At 49.1% G+C, this 18,339-nt stretch overlaps 1 protein-coding gene across 18 annotated transcripts in view; it reads right to left on the reverse strand.

The window, feature by feature from the left end:
- The window catches only part of IKZF1 (IKAROS family zinc finger 1), a 97,143-nt gene that overhangs the window by 14,333 nt on the left and 64,471 nt on the right, over positions 1-18,339 (reverse strand). For 10 of the 18 annotated variants that reach the window (XM_029930436.1, XM_029930442.1, XM_029930472.1 and 7 more), the window contains 3 exons: positions 13,518-13,778; positions 7,135-7,302; positions 3,176-3,301 (listed from right to left, as the gene is read on the reverse strand). In XM_029930436.1, coding sequence (XP_029786296.1) covers positions 3,176-3,301; positions 7,135-7,302; positions 13,518-13,778 — 555 coding nt within the window. The remainder of the gene's footprint in view (positions 1-3,175; positions 3,302-7,134; positions 7,303-13,517; positions 13,779-18,339) is intronic. The other 8 variants (XM_029930518.1, XM_029930495.1, XM_029930535.1 and 5 more) reach the window with 3 other exon arrangements.

Consider the following 18,339-nt stretch of genomic DNA (forward strand, 5'->3'; position numbering starts at 1 on the left):
TGATATGAAGGATTCACACAAAATCCATGAAACCCAATTCCAGTGGGCGTGCACATTTGACCTATGGATCTCAAATGCTTGCCCACATGTCTGTCCTTCTCAGCCAATCAGGGTGCTGCCCAGGGCCAGAGGGCCTCCTGAGACCCTCCGGGTCATCACAAGGAGGGACAAAGGAGCCCCAGACTCTCAGGTATCAGTGGCTACTCTGTCTCTGATTCATTTCCCTGCAAAAGCGTGTAACATGATCTGTGTACCTGAATGATCATGTTCTAAGCACTCAAGAGAAACTTAACTTTGTCCCTAAAGGAAGCTGTGATAGATGACCAAGAAGCCTTTAGTTAAATAAAGTTATATTCAGAACAATTAAACTCTCCTACATCCTCACTAAGCTTCGTTTTAACCTAACCCCAAAGAATGGCCCCAACCCAAGGAGACTGGAGAGGGAAGAGGCTATCTGGGCTTCCGTGTGAGCACTGGGGGGGGGGGGGGGCTGCTCTCCAGCCCCGTAGGGAGGATGGGGCATGAGAGACACAGAGAAGGTACGGGTTCAACTGGCCCTGGCACAGCAAAGCTAAGTGACCAAGATCCCCCCTGCCCACACCTCAACAGCCCACTCCGCCCTCAAAATCCCAGGTCTCATCTTGCAGGACTTTGACTGAAGTGCCTTTATGGATTCCCTCCACCACCCCCACCTCCCCGGCCAGCTCTCACCGCATGCCCGAAGTCTTCTTATCTCCTGAACACAGGAACATAAGAACCCCTCACTGCCGTATTCCAAATACTCTGATCACCGAAGGGCATGAATTAGCATTTCAGGACTGAGTTGATGCTGACTACGGGGTAACGTATATATTGGGGACACATACACTCACTGACATGGCCAGCCAGCAGGGGAGACCTGTCAGGTGTTGATACTCCGGTGACTGAAACATGTGTGTTCAGGTGAGTGGGTGATACATGTCTGCGCTCTCTGCCCTCGTTTCTACCTGGTTGGCCAGGCAGGAATTATCGCTCCTATTTAAGAGCATGAAGTCACATTCAAAAATGGGCGCAGAGATGCAACTTGAAACCAGGTCTCAGCGACCACCAGTGACCTCCTAGAGTGTTTCTTCAGTAATAAAATGGCGGAGAAAACCAGTGTGCCCTGTGTGGGTCTCTTGTTCATTCTGTCTTCTCGACTCCGTGTGTATGGTTCTAAAGGGAAAATTCAGATCACTGTATTCAAATAGGGCTCAGTATGGTAGATGATAAATTGCAGCAAATATCTGTTGGGTCGATAAATGGCTTATTTAAACACGGATCAGTCCATTTTGGAAACATATATTTCAAATTGGTTATTATGGCAGGGATGTGCAATTTTTTTTATATCAGAAATGGCGTTTTTCACTAAATGGGCAAACATAAGGGCTCACATCTTGATTTACATAAAACCCACTGTCACTGGGCTCACGTTTGATCTATGGAGCTGAGATGCTTCCTCACAGCAAAGCAGGGCACCCTGGCACTTACTTCCAAGGTCCATTTATTTATTTTTGGCAGGAAAATACAATGTCTAAATAGAGCTTAAGTTTTATTCTACAGGAGCACTGTCATCCTCAACCGTAGACACCACCCTGGGGTTTGGCCACAAATTGATAACTAGTACATGACTAGTAGGATTTTAATATCTGGTTTCGCCTCTTCCAGTAACCCTCCATACCTTTTTCCATCCTAGAAACAGATCTCACACTTTAAAGAAAGCTAAATGACAATTCAGTAGGATCTCCCCATTTTACAGGCAACAAGAATAAGGCTTGCTCAGAGAGGTCAATGGTCAGCCTGCAGATCCACAGCTAATCAGTGAGGCAGGCGGTACTAGAACCACAGAGGTATGGCTGCATAAAGCTTTGCCCCTTGATGTCAAAACTATCCTATTTTTGGACCTCCATTTTTTAAAATTTCTTAAGTGTATGCATTTATTTTGAGGGAGAGAGTGAGCAGAGGAGGGGCAGAGAGAGAAGGAGAGAGAGACCCAAGCAGGTTCCTTGCTGTCGGTGTGGAACCCAATGTGGAGCTCCATCCCATGACCCTGGGGCCATGACCTGGGCTGAAATGAAGAGTCAGCTGCTTAATCGACTGGGCCACCCAGGCATCCCAGAATTCCATTCTGACTGTTCATCTCTCCTGTTTCTCACTTGTCCTTAACCTGATTCTCTTGACCATCCTTCATGACGCTCAACTATCCACTTAACATGGTTAGGAAAGTAAGTTGTGTGTTATGTGAATTTCACCATAGTAAAAATATGGTAAGTGATCACCTACACTTTAAAATTATAAAAATGATCTGAACATTCCCTGGCAGATTTCCCTTATGAGCCATTCATGAAAGCCAGAAAGCTGAGTGAGGTTTAGTAAACTTTCAATGCTTAATTTCACTTCTGTTCCTGGGTCCCATGAGGATTTTACCGGTGGCGGCGTCAGAGAAACAGCGTTTGTAAGGAGGTCGGTTTCCGTTGATCTAGGCATAAATTTCTTACATCTTAAGAAGTTAGAAAGGTGCCTTTCATAACAGCGCTATCCCTTGGAGTAAATTCAGCCTCCTTTGACACCAGTGTGTGTGTCCTTCACTTGACATTACCTAAGATCAGAGTCAAGTGCTACCGGTGACATGATGCCACAGGCATCAAGGCTCATAAGAAAAAAGCAGCCTTTCCTCGAATCCTGTGGCAGCCGTGATCCTCTCGACTGTCCGGGTTTTCCAAGCTCACTCGTTCCAGGTGTGGAAATGGATGAATGAAAACACAGCCTGAAAGCTTTCATTCCATTCACTTCATGGAAAAAAGAGTTTTTAAGACCAGAGTTCACATCTTATTTTGGTGACTAAGCACAAAGAAGTGATCAATACTCCTGGTTGAATTAAAAAAAATTACCAAAAACCAAGAACCACTCCCCCACTCCCCCACAAAGTTTCTGGGGTCACTATCCTCTTAGATGCTTCCCAGCTTTCAAGAGGGAGGGGTTCAAGGTCAGGCTGTGTCTGGTGAGATGAGGGTTCAAAAGTCGGGAAGCACAGAGTGCTCAGGCCAAAAACGTCCCTCAGTCGGGGCGGTGGCGGCTCCAACACCTGGGTGTGCAGCCGGTGCTGTGTGCCCGGGCCTTCTTCACCGCGTGCTGGGGAGGGTGAGCCAGCGCTTACCTGGGTACAGCGTGCCTGGGAGGCCCATGCTTTGCAAGTAGTTGTGGCAACGCTCTTTATGTTCCTCTAAAGAGCTTCGCTGTTTATAGCTTCGGCCACAATATCCACATTTGTGAGGTTTACCAACTGCAGAAAACACAATGGAGTTCAAGACCCCAATTAAATATTGGCCTTAGGTGTAATGGGAATGCAAGCAATACAATCAATACCAAAAAAAAGGCAAAAAAATAAAAAAAACCAAAAACAAACAAAAAACAAACCCTCCCCTCTTGAGCTAAAGTGGACTTCTGGGTCAAAATTGCTAAGTGTAAAAATAGCAATGCCCCGGGGTTTTGTTGAATATACCAAGACCTCGTGTGACTTCAGTTTCATCTTCATTTGCCCACTGTCCTAACTCCCATATTCTCTTCTACTGAAATCACTGTCCTTTAAAGAAAGCTAAATGACACTGCAGTGTGCTCACATGGGTGCCACCCAGGTGGAGACGTGAAGGATGTACCCAGCTGTCTGGATGATACACAGATTCCCCTCTAAAGACTCATCCATGTCTACGTTGTGGGCCAGGTCTGACCCAGGCAACAGATCTAAATGCAGCCAAAGTAGATTCAGTTCCAGGATGCTAAGCTGGATCATTTGAGTCTTGAAGAAACCGTGGTGGATAGATGTGCATTAATGACAATGAGCATTTTTTTCCAAAATGTATTCTCTTGTTCTGGCTTCGAAAAGCTCTGTGTTCTCCCCCAAAGCTTAAGGATGGCGAGGTTTCTGGATCAGCCCTGTCTGACAAAACTTACTATGATGATGGACGCATTCCTCATCTGAGCTGTCCAATGTGATAGCCATTGTGCTGTTCAGTATGGTGGCCACCAGCCACCCATGACTACTGAGCATGCTGGCTAGAGTCACTGAAGACTGAAGTTTTGATTTTATTTATGTTTAATTGATTAAACGCCACATATGGCTAGGGGCCACTGCTCTAAGCAGTGCAACTTATATAATGAGGTTAGTTCTTCCCAAACTTTATGGAGCGGTATTTTAGGGAAAGGAGACTGATATCAACAAATTCATACCATGCTCGAGCTTAAAGACTTTCATAGACAGCATTTTAAGAGATGAAATAAGTAAAGTATCTTTACATAAGGAATATAAATTTCCATCAGAAGACCAGAGTCTTCTCCTATTTCCTTCTCACGTTAGATTTCATGTATTTGAATGTATTATATAAAAATCAGTGCCATCCAAATCGGAATGCTTGGTAAAATGGTTTAACCAAAGCTTGTACTGGTTGGATCTCCTCCTTAGGTGAATAGAAGCAATGGTTTGAGAAGACAAAGACAAAACCCCAACATTGATTTTTGGAGCATTTAACAGAGGAGGAAAGGGATCAATCTTTATCTGTAGAAAGCATAATATCCTTAACATCTGGGAAGAAACCTTGATATGTACAATGTTGCCTAAAAGCACAACCCGAGATTTTGAAGGAAAGAAAGTCTCTCGCTCAGCTTGCAACTTCCAAAGAAAGCGGTGAGGAAGGAAGGGTCCTCCCTACGCTGCCAGACCGCCCCAGCCTGTACCAGCCTGGGACAAGGCTGTAGTTACCTCACACCACTAATGCGTTGTTGGCCTTTGGAACCTCAGGCCAGGAAAAGCTGTGAGACTGATCATGGTTTTAATGGAGTTGAAGAGTGGGAATGAGCCACATCACAACGGAATAGAATGTGGCCCCCTTTGGGTTTGCAGACGAAGGGTGGAGTCTTCATTGTATTCTAGTGAAATTTTCTATTGGAGCCTCCATTGGTGTCTTTTCCAAGAGCTGTGTGGCTGTCTCAGGTGGCGGAGTCACCAGAGCCCTGGGTCAATGATATGGTACTACCTACTTGGTCACTGGCACATAGTAATAGAAACGAGCTGTCTGAAGCCTACCTCTCTCATGCATAATTACTCAAGTAATTGACTGTGCTTAGAGCAGTGTACCATCACCCCTTGAAGGAAATCAGCGGGCATGGAGCCAGAGTGGCCTAAAGTACTGCACTGGATGTTCCAAACTTCACAATCGGAAGGAAAGAAAAGAGAGGCATCACTCAAGGTTTAAGGACTGCTATGCAAGAGCGATTTCAGCTGCCAGTCATGGTAACTGGGGATTACAGTGGAATGCTGGTGCTGCCTAAGAATGAGTCTTGGTGTTTTCCACCTACATGGAGTTGTGGAAGTTCACATCTGAAGCCTTATCATTTCCCTGCACACCTTTGTCTCTGGGAGGACGGCACACTCACTCCTTGTTACTGACACACGTGAACACTGAAGAAGGCTCGCGGTCACCCTCCTGTCCTCCTATTTGGGGTGGGCCATCTGTTCTCCCTGTCCCTTGCAGCACAGCCCTCCCCAGCCCAGGCAGGTGCCATCCCCCCTGGGGGGAAGGGCTCGCATTGGCCCCACTGTCACCACCTGCTGACCCTGGCTTTGTACAGCTCCTCTCTTGCAAGATTTTAAGTTTTCTAATTAAATAGGATTTGGGGAGCCTCCCGCATGTGGACTACCAGGAAGGAGAGGAGTTGGACCCCAAAAGGGAACAGGCAGTCCCAGGGCCCCTGCGACCACCCGCCTCGCCTCCTCATGAGCTCCTGCAGGCACCCCTCTGGGAGAAAGACTATGAATCATTGGCTAAAATGTGTCCCATACCCCATCTAGGGTCACTTATGGATTTATATGTTCATGTGGAATGTGTCTGAAGGTAAACCTTAGAAACTCACCTTCCACTGTGAACTCAAGCCCCTCCTATTGGAAGTCTCTCTTGAAGCCTCGTGCCCTACCCTGGAGACTGGCTGTACCCTCCCTGTTCTGCCACTGTCCCCTCAGAGGCTGGAGTCACCACACCTGTAACTCGTTAGTGCTTTGTGACTGCCCAGCTGCCTCCCCGACAGAGAGCAGGGTCCCTGGGTGCTCAGCAAATGCTCAGTGGCCACGGAACAAGGCACAGGGAGAGGCCACTAAAACTTGGCCATTAACTACGCTCTTCACATCTAGGAAGGAGACAACCCATTCCCCAGGGGTGTGGCATCCCTGCCTGTGGGGACAGCATGGCCCTGGCGATGTCTGGAAGGAGCTGGTCTGAAGCCTCTTCCTGCCCCACAGCATCCTGCTCTGGAGAAGCCACCGACACTCTGACACCCTGACAGTCTTGATGATGGGCTCTGGGTGACGGGGGTACAGCATCCCTGCCAGATGGAGTGTCCCTCACTTTGGTGGGGCCCCTTCACAGAATAGCAAGGAAGATTCCTCAGGAGGCAGAAGATCCGACCTAATCCCAGGTGGATGCGTGCTTCCCACGTTGGGAGGTTTTGGGAAACTGTCCAGCATTCATGATAAATAATATGCTTAGAGACTCCGGGTTATTCCAGATGCGTTTACTAACATCTGGTAAGAGCCCCCAAGTGGCCTCTCAGCGGAAGCATGACTGACTCCTGGCACGAGTCACACAGTCGGGCCCACTCAGGGCGGTGTTCCCCTCCACTCCCCCCGGCAGGCGGGGGCACAGGCGGGTCCCCAATCAGGACAGAGAGCCGCAGGCCCTTCTCACCTCATCTCTCCGCTTTGCAAAGAAACTATGCCCGTGACCGCAGCTCTTGAGAACTCTGCGTAAAGCAGTAATACAAGGGGCTTAGCAAATTAAGATGAAGAAAGGCACTTGGAAAGTTTGGGGACACTACCCGCGCGCCCTGTGAAAGCACAAGGCTGGCAAAGTCGCTTAGAGATGCCCCACTTACCCGCTGAAACTCTCCATAAACTGGGACTTCTTTATGCGTACGTGATTTCCCACCCACATCATTTGGTTCCCGGGGGGCACAGATGCCTGGCACGGGTGGGGGTTGGGGTGGGGGTGGGGTTGTTCCCCAGGGTCGGGCCGGCCTGCAGGGGGCGCTCCCGCGCGCACCCCGGGACCCGCGCCCCAGAGCACCTACCAGAGTGCGTCCTCAGGTGGCCGGTGAGGGCATCCCGGCGGCGGCACGCGTAGTTGCAGAGGTGACACTTGAAGGGCTTCTCCCCAGAGTGCAGCTTGATGTGCCGGAGCAGGTTGCCCTTTTGCGTGAACGAGGCCCCGCACTGGTTGCACTGGAAAGGCCGCTCGCCTGGGAGGAGGAGAGGGGAACCGGTGAGACCAAAACTCTGCCGCGCGCGCGCCCGCGGGGACAGGTGCAGGACCCGGCGAGGAAGTTGTTTCCCACGGGGCCCCGGTGACTTCCAGCCGCTGCAGGTTTGATAGAACACGAGGCTTTCAGACTAAACCTGCCAGCTCTTTAACGCTTCGCTGGTTGGGTCAATTTGATCTGAAAATCTAATTTTTTTTCCCTAAATCAGAATGGCACATCACAATGCAAATTCAAACTCATTTAAATAAAGCGACGGCAACATTTTGTGATGAAGAGCCACTCTTCCTGATCAGCAGTTTTGGAATAAACCAATATCCAATTTTGCGTGTTGTGGCATTTGGTGGGGTTTTTAATGTGGCTTTTTTTCAAAGGGTCTTTAAAATATGCCACTGAAGCAAGCAAAATAAAAAGGAAAGTCATTAAAAATGCATTTCAGGATCACAAGTTCATTTCAGCGTTACATTCTTATATTTAAATGAAAGGCACTTCATTATAACTGTTATAATAAGTTCTTTTCATTTACATTTCTCCTGTATTTTCCCTTTCAATTTCTTCTCCATTACCTGTCTGTCCCTACGCGGGCAAATCAGGAAGGAGACAGACAGAGAGAGTGTGAGGCTGAGAGAGAGAGAGAAGAGAGAGATTGAATAAAATAAGAAGTTAAGAAAGAGAAGTCCAAAGACAAGTCCCAAATCCCCACCCCCATCCCCGTCTTGGGGCATCCAACCCAGAGCCCCAGGGAGGTTTCTGGCTTTTTTTTTCTTTTCTTTTTTCTTTTTTTGGTTTCCTCCCCAACTCCTGAATCCTTTAAGCTCTTGATGGCCTCTATGCACAGAAGATAAGTTGTATTTTCAGTACAAATATTCTAAGAGATGTGCATGAGTTGCTATTAGGAATTCTGGGGGTGGTGCAGCTGGAAGGGTGGCCAAGAAAGCGCAGGACCCTCTGCTGGGTGTGTCAGTGCCTGACTGTATGCTGGGGTCCCACAGAGGGACACACGCAGGCATCTGTGGGAAAGAAATATGCTTGGAGCTGTCTTGGGGCTCAGACTCCCTCCTGCTCCAAGCCGGTGACTGTTTCACTTAGCCCTCATGTAAGAAAAAGAATACACTTAGGGCGTCTGGGGGGCTCAGTATGTTAAGCGTCTGTTGTCAGCTCGGGTCATGATCTCGTGGTTTGTGGGTTCAAGCCCTGCATCAGGCTCTGTGCTGACAATTCAGAGCCTGGAGCCTGCTTCAGATTCTGTGTCTCCCTCTCTCTCTGACCCTTCCCCACTCACACTCTGTCTGTCTCTCTGTCAAAAGTAAATAAATATTTAAAAATTTTTAAAAAGAAATGAATACACCTGTCAGGCCAAAGCATGCATTAAAGCTCTTTTGGAAACAACTGCTTTTTTTTTTTTTTTTTTTTTTTGTAGACAAGCTCTATGTGACCACAGTATTTGGTGTTAAGATACCACGAAAAAACACTTCCTGGCAACTTTTTTTTCCTTAGGAAAAAAAGAATGTGTGAAAATGAAAATGCATCTTTAACAATGTTCTCACTTGATTAATGTGGATTGGGTGAACGAGATGGAACTCTGACCAAAGTAGAAGCATGTCCAGTCCCATGAAAATCTACACCAGTTTCAATGTAAAAGTTTACACTGGCACCTGGATGTCATGATGATGATCACTTTTATTTTCAAGTGGGGCAGGCACATGTACTACTCCAAAACTGGAACTAATGTATGAGATTTCGTTGCAGGCCAGGTGGGAGGGAGGGTGCTACCAAATGGGGTGTATTCGCTATTTCCCCTAATCTGTATCTGGGTGGTACTTGGCTGGGCAAAGAAAGGGTTGAAAGTCAAGCAGGGGAGAAGGTGACAGTAAAGCTGACCAGCAAGATCCCATGCTGGATCAGGAGGAGATTCCAAGAGCTGGTGGCCAGGTGGCCCTGAGAAGCATCCAGTCGCATCCAATGATCTATCAGAAACACTTCTGGGCCCGTGTGCATGAATGTGGATATTTGAACTCCGAGCAGGTGGAAGGAAAAAGAGGAGTAAGTGGTCCCTGGGTGCGGGAGACCCCACAAGGTGGAGTGCATTATGACAGGGTGGACCTTCAGCTGGACATTCCGGAAAGGCAGTCAGTAAGGAATGCTCATGCCACAAAGAAGCTTGTAAAAAGCATGAAGGACTCTTCCCAGTGACACGGATGTGTTGTGGCATGCCCCAGAGCTAGCCAGCTGTGTAAGGTGCCCCCTCCACCCTGCTGAGGCTGGGGGGCCCTGCAGTGGACATAGGAGGGGCAGATCATTAAAGCCACACTCACCCCCCCCCCCCCCCCCGCTTCCGCAGAAACAGGGCAGGAAGGAAAGAAAGGCGGCCATTTCTCCAAGAGTGAAATCTGTCTTCTAATTTGAGTCAGTGGTTCTCATGTCTCTTGCTGTGCCTGGCGTCTTAATCCTGCTGGCCAGCTTTCCTGGAAATCTATTTGTTTCTGATTGCCTGGACCGGCATGAATATGTAATGAGGGACATGGAGACTCTCAAAGGAAGTGTTCTCCGAAGTGACAACACAGTGTTCAGCTCAAGGTAGTTTTTCCCTTTGGGAACAGAAAGGGGGGCAGCACCCTGCTGCTGGGTGGCAGAACGCAACCCACATTATCTGTGTTTCTCTGTTCACCACTGTCAGCTTGCCTCCTGTGGCTCCTTCGCTCGAGTGTCTTACCTAAGGGACATCAAGGGTTCTGGGGCTGGATTTCTTTTATGTAAGGCTTTATTATCGTTAACTCAAAATTACGTTAATCTCAGTGACTGTACAGAGGTGCCACTTTAGGGACTGTGTGTAAGAATGTCTGAGGCCCAGGGTGCCTGGGTGGCTCGGTAGGTTGTGTCTGACTCTTGATTTCGGTTCTGGTCATGATCTCAGGGGTTCGTGTGATTGCGCCCCACATCAGGCTCTGTGCTCACAGCCTGGAACGTATTTGGGATTCTCCCTGTCTTTTTGCCCCTCTCCCACTTGCTCTCTCTGGCTCTTTCAAAAGAACTAAATAAACATTAAAACATTCAAATTTTTAGAAAAAGAATCATTGAGCCCCTTTGTACAACTTAATGGGTAAAAAAACAAGGTCTCTATGGATGCTTTCATCAGCATTTGAGATGGCTATCAGAAGAAGGGAGACAAGGGGCTCCTGGGTGGCTCAGTCAGTTAACTGTCCGACTCTTCATCTTGGCTCAGGTCATGATCTCACGGTTTGTGAGATGCAGCCCCATGTCAGGCTCTGTGCTGATCATGAGGAGCCTGCTTGGGATTTTCTCTCTTTCTCAAAATAAATACACTTAAAAAAAAAAGTAGGTAGATTGGGGCGCCTGGGTGGCTCAGTCGATTAAGTGTCTGACTTCGGCTCAGGTCATGATCTCAGTTTGTGAGTTGGAGCCCTGCATCTGGCTCTGTGCTGACCACTGGGAGCCTGGAGCCTGCTTCAGATTCTGTGTCTCCCTCTCTCTCTACCCCTCTCCCACTTGCTCACTGTGTTCTCTTTCTCTCTCAAAAATAAACATTAAAAAAAAAGTAGGTAGACTAAAAACACACCTGAGCTGCAAGAATGAACTCGCGCCAACTGCACCTTGGAGATCGTAATTTGCTGCTGTTGATGCACCGAGCCTTTTGGCTTCACAGATGGGGACACAGTAGGCCTGAGACTGTACCGATTATCATAACTCAGATGCTTTTCTTTATTGTTAAAGGTCCTGTGGTTTAGAATAAGAACGCTGCATATTTGCATGGAGGGGTTTCCCCCTACCCCGCACGCCTCTTTCATAGCACTCTCCCCTGTGATTCTCACACTCGCCCTAAGGTGTTGGTGGGGAAGGCAGTGCTATTACGCTGCAGTTAAAATATAGAAACCGAGCAGCAACGCTACAGAAGGAAGTGGTGGGGTCAGCAAACAGTTCAGACAATGGCATGAACAGCACCTCACCAAGGTGGCGCTATGGGACGCAGGGAGAGGAGACTGCCTCTGGGGGCTGTCCGGTGTATTGGGGAAGGGAACGCTGGTGTGCCTGGCTTGCTTGGCAATGGGCAGGTGCATTTCCTGCCTTCCTGGGGGGAAATGAGCAGGCTGTGCCCGGGCTTCTGCGTGAACAGCCATCGAAGTGGCTGCATGTCCTGCGGTCCATGGATGCTCTGGGTCTGGGCTACAGCACCCCGCACATTCTCTGCGGTCTGCCCTTGCGTCTGCATGTTCATGTGATCTCTGGGTGATGATATGGCCTTGGGGTTGGCAAAGCATTGCCCTTGAAGCATCAGAAGTGTGGAGAGTTCAGGGAGGGACTGATGGCTGGCATGATTCTGCTCTGATCCCAGAAAAGTGGAAGCCTTTCCTGCACGTCTAGATATCCGAGCCTAGTTTGGTCAGTGTTTCTGGAAGTACCTGTGACCTTGACCTCACATTTACGGGAGTGGGAATACATTGTGAAGACAATCTATGGGCTTCCTGTCTCAGTCTGGTTGTTTGCTTAATAAAAACCACGCCAGGACCCATATGGTTGGTGGTGTCTCTGTCTCCACTTCTGGAACTTACTTGTTCTGTAAGGGAAGGGAGGCTGGTGTGTACCCTGGCACTCCGCTGCTATTTGTGGGAGAGCAAACGGCCGGTGCCCCTCTGCATATCCATACTTGGCAGGTTGATTCATTAAATGCAATTATTCTTTTTATCAGGGCAGGAAGTCATTATATTTTGGCAATTTAGTGTGCCAGAATTTGATTCACTTATCAAATATTTATTTAAGAGAATTTTCACTGTACAGTCAGGCTTTACATGAATTAGCAGGGAAGTAATTCATTTGTGAGCCCTCTTCCTCCATCAGGAAGGTATTAACGCGAGTCCAGGCGTATTCTGTTAAGCGTCTATCACAGAGTAACCTACCTTCGCTTTAATTTCCACCTCATTACAAAGGGGGAGAGCCTGACTACTCTCACAGAAGCCTCGCTTAGGGCGTGATGGGAGGGGTCATTTTCACTGGATAATTTGAAAATTAAGGGACGCATTAGGAAAAGCAAAGTTTGCTTAATTTCGGAAGTCAAATTTTCTATCGAAGATGAATGCTCAGCGAAAATAAACCTCTTTTTTTCTGGCTTTCCGGGGGGGTATTACAAATGGAAGACATCATTTTGGAGCCTGCCCTTATTCCGACGTAAAAATTATGACTCTGGAGAGGTCTACGTTTCCTCCCAAGCCCGCTATTTTGGTTGGCAGTTTTTCTGAATTTCTGCTTAATTTCTGATACTCATATAATTTGTCTGGCCCCTTGTGAGACTCCCACAAGCTATAATTTGCACGTCTTCCTACTTCCCTAAGCTGTCTTATAAAGCCTCCAAAGCCTCCAGCAGACAGAAGCTTCGATAGGAAGTTCGTTACCAATTGCTGATGGACTTACGGGCCAACGAACCACCTAATTCTTGGGCTCACCTGCTGGCAGGTAGGTCACCCGAAAGCCCAAAAGCCCGATCTGAACTCTCTGAAAGGCTGTCTCCTGCAGCTTCTCTGTCCCTCCCTTGCATTTCTAAAAACCAAGCTCTGTGAGTTTGGATTTAAGAAATGCACATTTTGGGGCACCCTGGTGGCTGAGCTGGTTAAGCAACCGACTCCTGATTTCAGCTCAGGTCTTGATCTTACGGTTTGTGAGTTCAAGTCACATGTCCGGCTCTTTACTGACAGCATGGAGCCTGCTTGGGACTCTCTCTCTCTCTCTGCCCCTCCCCTGTTCTTGCACTCTCTCAAAATAAATAAATAAACTTTAATGAATAAATAACAGTGGTTCTAGGAGTCATCTTTGTTAAAAAAAAAGAAATGCAATTTTACTTGTGGTTTCTTGGGGGAAACTTCAAGGAGAACATTCAGCAGGTCGATCTCTTTTGGGTTTTGTTCTATCTTGTGTTAAGGGTGAGCCCATCTGGCAGGAGTCCCCTAAGAGCACAGTCTCTGCTACTTAGCTTAGTGGCGGGACCTCGGGCCCCTGACAACTTTTGAGGCCGGGAATGCTACCCTAGTGTACAGGAAAGGAATGGGTGCAGGTTTCAAGGTGGCTTCAGGAAAACAGTACACTTGGGAGACAGGCTCCGAACACTCAGCTGAGACAGGGAAGCTTCCTCTTGCTACACCCCACGGACCTTTCCGGGCCACCGAAGGAGGGACTACGCCAGGCCTTACCAGTGTGGCTTCTTTTGTGGACCATGAGCACATTGGGGCCGATGCAAATTATCCCACAGACATCACACTTTAGTTTGCCGTTAGGAAGTCGAATGCCTCCAGCTCCTGACAGAGCTCTGCTGCCTTGGCCACTGTGGGAGCCATTCATTTTCTCTCCCGCGGCATCAAGCATTCGTAAATCCTCCGCACATTCTTCCCCATTCACTTCACAGGCCCGCCCATTCTCTTCATCACTCTGAGCCTCTACTTTAACATTACCGGCTGAAAGACACAATACAGGGGCCACTCAGTGTCATCGCAAAAACAAAACAAGACAAAAACAACACAGCAGCAAAACGACACCACTTGCAAGCGGAGAAGGTTCTCGAAGGTTTTCGGCAGCCAGGGGCTGTGGTCATGTCCCATCCACCTGGGGCCCCAAGGGCTGGGCAGGGGGCTGGAGGGGAGAACCGGTCACTGTCACGTGATGTGCCTCCCACGTAGGGCAGGCCACCGATGGGGGCAGGGCGAAGTGGTCACATGATGTGTCTCCCGGGCTGGGTGGACAGGGGCAGGGAAGAGCTGGTCATGTGATATGCCTCCCTCCGGGGCGGGCTGAGAACCGGTCACGTGATGTACCTTTTGAGGGGGGGGGCCCAGACTGGTCACGTGACATGCCTCCAGAACTGGGGCAGGGGGACTGGTCATGAGGTGTGCCTCCCGTGCTGGGCAAAATCCCTAGTAAGTGGTTATCATTCTTGAAAACCGTGTCCTACTTAACGATGTGACCTTTCCCTCTTTCTGTGTTAATAAACTCTGGGACAAAGCTCAGAAAACCCTAGCTCCGATTCCCAGCCACAGATGCCCGAAGGATTTCTCAACGGGTTTTGTTTCTTTGGCCCGTGATCGTCCTAAATCCTTTTAGTTCTCCATGACCATAAAACCCGTGCCCTCCAGCAGAGCCATCATGTGGCACACGTCTCCCAACGGCTGAAGGGTCAACTGATATCCTTTGTAAAAGTAGATCTCATTAGCCTTTCAGAGGAAGAGACACTGCGTGAGGGTGAAGGACTGCTGTTCACCAACACACTGACCACTGGTTACTCTCTAACAGTCACGTTTAGGTGGTGATTTCTGTCATTCACATGTTTTCCTTGGTAAAGAAAATCAGAGGCATCTCATTTGTAATCCTGTGAAACACAGCCTGGTGACGAATTGGTAAGTCCATCCCTGTAATAAGTAGGAGAAATGTAGTTACCCTGAAAGCTACGGTTTCCATCGTGGTCTCTATAGGTCAATAGGAGCAGGTTGGTCAACTCGGACAAGTACAAGAAACAATGACATAGGTAGTGATCAGGATTTTGAAATCATTGATCAACGTTTAGAATCACTGGGTCTCCAGGCTTGGTCCTTGGACCAGCAGCGGCAGCATCGCTGAGAACTTGTCAGAGAGCGAATTCTCTGGTCCGCCCCAGACATGCTGAGCTAGAAACTCTGGGGGTGGAGCCAGTGCTCCGTGTTCTCACGAGCCCTCCAGGGGATTCTGATGGATGGTCAAGTCTGAGACCACGGTTTTCAGTGATCAGCCTAATTAATAACACGCCAGGTTCATTTTATTCCGAGCATCGATTGGAATAAATCGAGAGCCCCGACTCTGAAGTCCACATTCCTGGGTGAGAATGCCAGCTCCACTCCATTTGAAGGGAGCGCTGAGACCTTGGACAAGTTGCGCACCTTCTCTGTGCCTTGGTTTCTTCATCTGTCAGAGCCAGAACGATGGGCACTGGCCTGCCAGGGGGTGGTGCTGTGAGGACTCTCCTCCGTGGTGAGCCCATGAGAAGTCCACTTTAGATGGCGACAGGGTGTGACAAGTGGGAAGTACGTTTTCCACAGAGCTGTCCCTGGAAGGCACACCCCAGTAACATCTGCAACACTTACAAGGTGCTGGGCACAGAGCGCTCCACGTGCTCTGTAGTATTTGACCCTCACAGTGACCCCGAAAGGGAGGTAATGCTACTATCCCATTTCACAATTGAAGAAGTTCAGGCACAGAGAGGGTATACAGCTTGGGAAGGTCACACAGCTGGTAAGTGGGAGACCTGGAAGGTGCTGTAGGCAGCCTGGCTCCAATGCCCACATTCCTAAGCTGCTAGATCGCCAGTTTTCCCATTAGCTCTCTGGGGAGACAAATGAATACAGAACAAATTAGTTGGAACATGGGCCTGAGTCCTCACTGGGGACTTGGAGATCCCAGGAGTGAGGGAGTAGCTCCTTTGATCAGATCCAGTCAGAGGGCACCCCCACATGCTTCCCTACAAGATTCCAAATATTAGACCCTCAGAGGTGCCCTGCTGACCTCTCCCAGCTGCCAGAGAAAGGGACCAAGTCCTACTGACTCACCTGCACAAGGCAGGCAAAGAAGCAGGGTACCATCAGGCCTTTTGGCTTCTGAACTCTCTAGAATCTGTATTCATAGATACGTGCCTTGAATCCTTCCAGGTAAAAGCTAATTCTCTAGGGTCTCTATCTGCTAGAATGCTCTGGAAACACGACAGTGAAGTTTCAAAGGCTTCTGAACTCCTTAACCTGGGATGATTATAATTTTTTGTTTATTTTTTCTCGAGACAGACAGAGACAGCATGAGCAAGGGAGGGGCAGAGAGAGCAGGAGAGAGAGGGGATCAATCCCAAGCAGGCTCCACACTCAGTGCAGAGCCTGACGCAGGACTTGAACTTGTGAAACCGTGAGTTCACGACCTGGCCCGAAACCAAGAGTTGGATGCTTAACCGACTGAGCCACCCAGGCGCCCCTAACCTGGGATTGGTTTTAGTCACCCAACTGATGTTTTTCTTTTTTCTTTCCTTTTTTTTTTTTTTTTTAAATGAGATTGGGGCATTCCAGAGCACGGGGGAGCAAATAATCGGTATGGCAAGTTCTCCAGTCAGTGGCGCTGAGACACAGGGTGACAGGTCTGGGCACCCGTGGCTGGAAGAAGGGAACCACAGGATGGAGAAGCAGGGGACAATCCCCTTAGCACTCGGCTCCATTTCGCACAGTTGGAAGCCGCCTGTTAGAGAGAAATGACTCTCATTTTCCTGAAAGTACGGTCGCCAGAAACCACACTTGTTCTACGTTGTTAGGACAGGCAGGTCTTCTGTGACCCTTGGATGTGTTCTGTGGCTTGTGCTGTTGAAGACAGGGTGGGCCCTTCCTGGTGAGGAACAAGAGAACGGGAAAGCCTCAGGGTGACCTTCAGGATGACATTTGCCCCAGCAGGCTGCTTGCAGCAGAAGCAAAGCTGTACCAAGAAGGAAGAAGATAAAGATGATGGGGGCAGGGGAGGAGGAGCGCAGCATGGATGTCACCTTAAATGCCACCGAGGCCCTCGAGCCAGACTGGATACCAGGCACTAATCTGACTTTCTCACTACTGGTAAGCCATGTGACATTTCCTCTAAGAAATGTAACAGAACCAAAAAGCCAGGAGGCTCAAATGGCACGAGAGCCTGTTATAAACCACCGAGAGATTCTGCGGAACCTGGTGGAGTGTTTGGGAGATCTGGGCAGCGCTGGGTGAGGCGGTGCTCAGAGACTAGACTTCGGGATCCTGTGATGCAGGCTGGAGAAAAGATCAGGACTGTTCCCCTGATCTCCGGTTGCAAGCAGCCAAAAGGGACGGGAACTCAACAGGGTTCCATTAAGCGGATGCCACAGGCATTTCAAAGAAGTCCTGCGGAAGATGCAGTGTTTTATGGCTGGAAGCTTACTGGAACTTTGGGGACACATTCTAGGCTGCATTAGGGGAGGAAAAAACCTGTAAAGAGGAAGAAAGGATGTCTGCTGGGGAAGGGGCCAGGGGCACAGGTGAGAACACCATCGGGCAAGTCAGCGTCAAGCACAGGTGAATGTGCCCTAAATCTGGGCGAAAAGCATTCCTGTCTTTCTGGACAGATGCAAACCTCACAGAAGCAACAGATGGACTCCTGCTCACCCGTGGAGGGTGTCCACGAGACAGGGTCTCCCTTCTGGCCAGGAGGAGAACACGGGCAATGTGCTTATTATGTTCAAGGGTTCAGGGCGTGCACCTGCCTTAATAAGTCGCAAACACACCAATCTCGAAATTCTGATTACTAGACATAAATGTAAAGTCCACTTAAAATAGACCTTAAAAAAAATCAAACTCAGGATGCGGGTGTCGGCTTCACTTATCTAAGTGTGAAAAAGCGGTTTTGGTGTTTTGGCTCAATTAGTGCTGTGGCCAGAGAAAGGAAACAACAGAAGATTCCCCCCTTGGGGTCCTGCACTGGGTGAGATCTGGAGTCCCCTGACTTGGCCAGGCCATAGGCCTCCGTTAAAAGGGCAGGCAGAGTCTGTAGGGGTCAGAAGGAAGGAAGCCAGTGGTTGCTGAGCACACGTGGGTGTCCACAGGGCTGGACAAGCTGGGCTCAGAGAAACAACACACAGGGCTGGGAAGCTGAGGCTGGGTGGAGAGCCGGGGGCGGGCCCTGGCACCACGCAGCCCGGAGGGGGTGCCCAGTGGGCAAGTCCCTTCCGCAGGTGGGCTGGGGGGCACTTGTGTGGAGGACTTCCATGGGTGTGTGCAGAAAGACCCGGGAGGGCTGGGTGAGTGCTGTGTTCAGGAGCCCGCCATTTTGAATTCCACAACCCTGCAGAAGCCAATGGCACCAGTAATCATTTCCCCTAGTGACGCATTCAGGACAGATGCCTGGCCTTTATTTAGGCAGTTCCATCTCCTGGCCTGGAGCCCACCCAAGGGGGCATGCAAGATTCCTACTCCCTTCCCTTAAGAAAAGTCAAACGGAAAAGGATGAGGGTTCATCTTC

The sequence above is a fragment of the Suricata suricatta genome, chromosome 2 (assembly GCF_006229205.1).
Source record: "Suricata suricatta isolate VVHF042 chromosome 2, meerkat_22Aug2017_6uvM2_HiC, whole genome shotgun sequence".
Taxonomy (NCBI): domain Eukaryota; kingdom Metazoa; phylum Chordata; class Mammalia; order Carnivora; family Herpestidae; genus Suricata; species Suricata suricatta.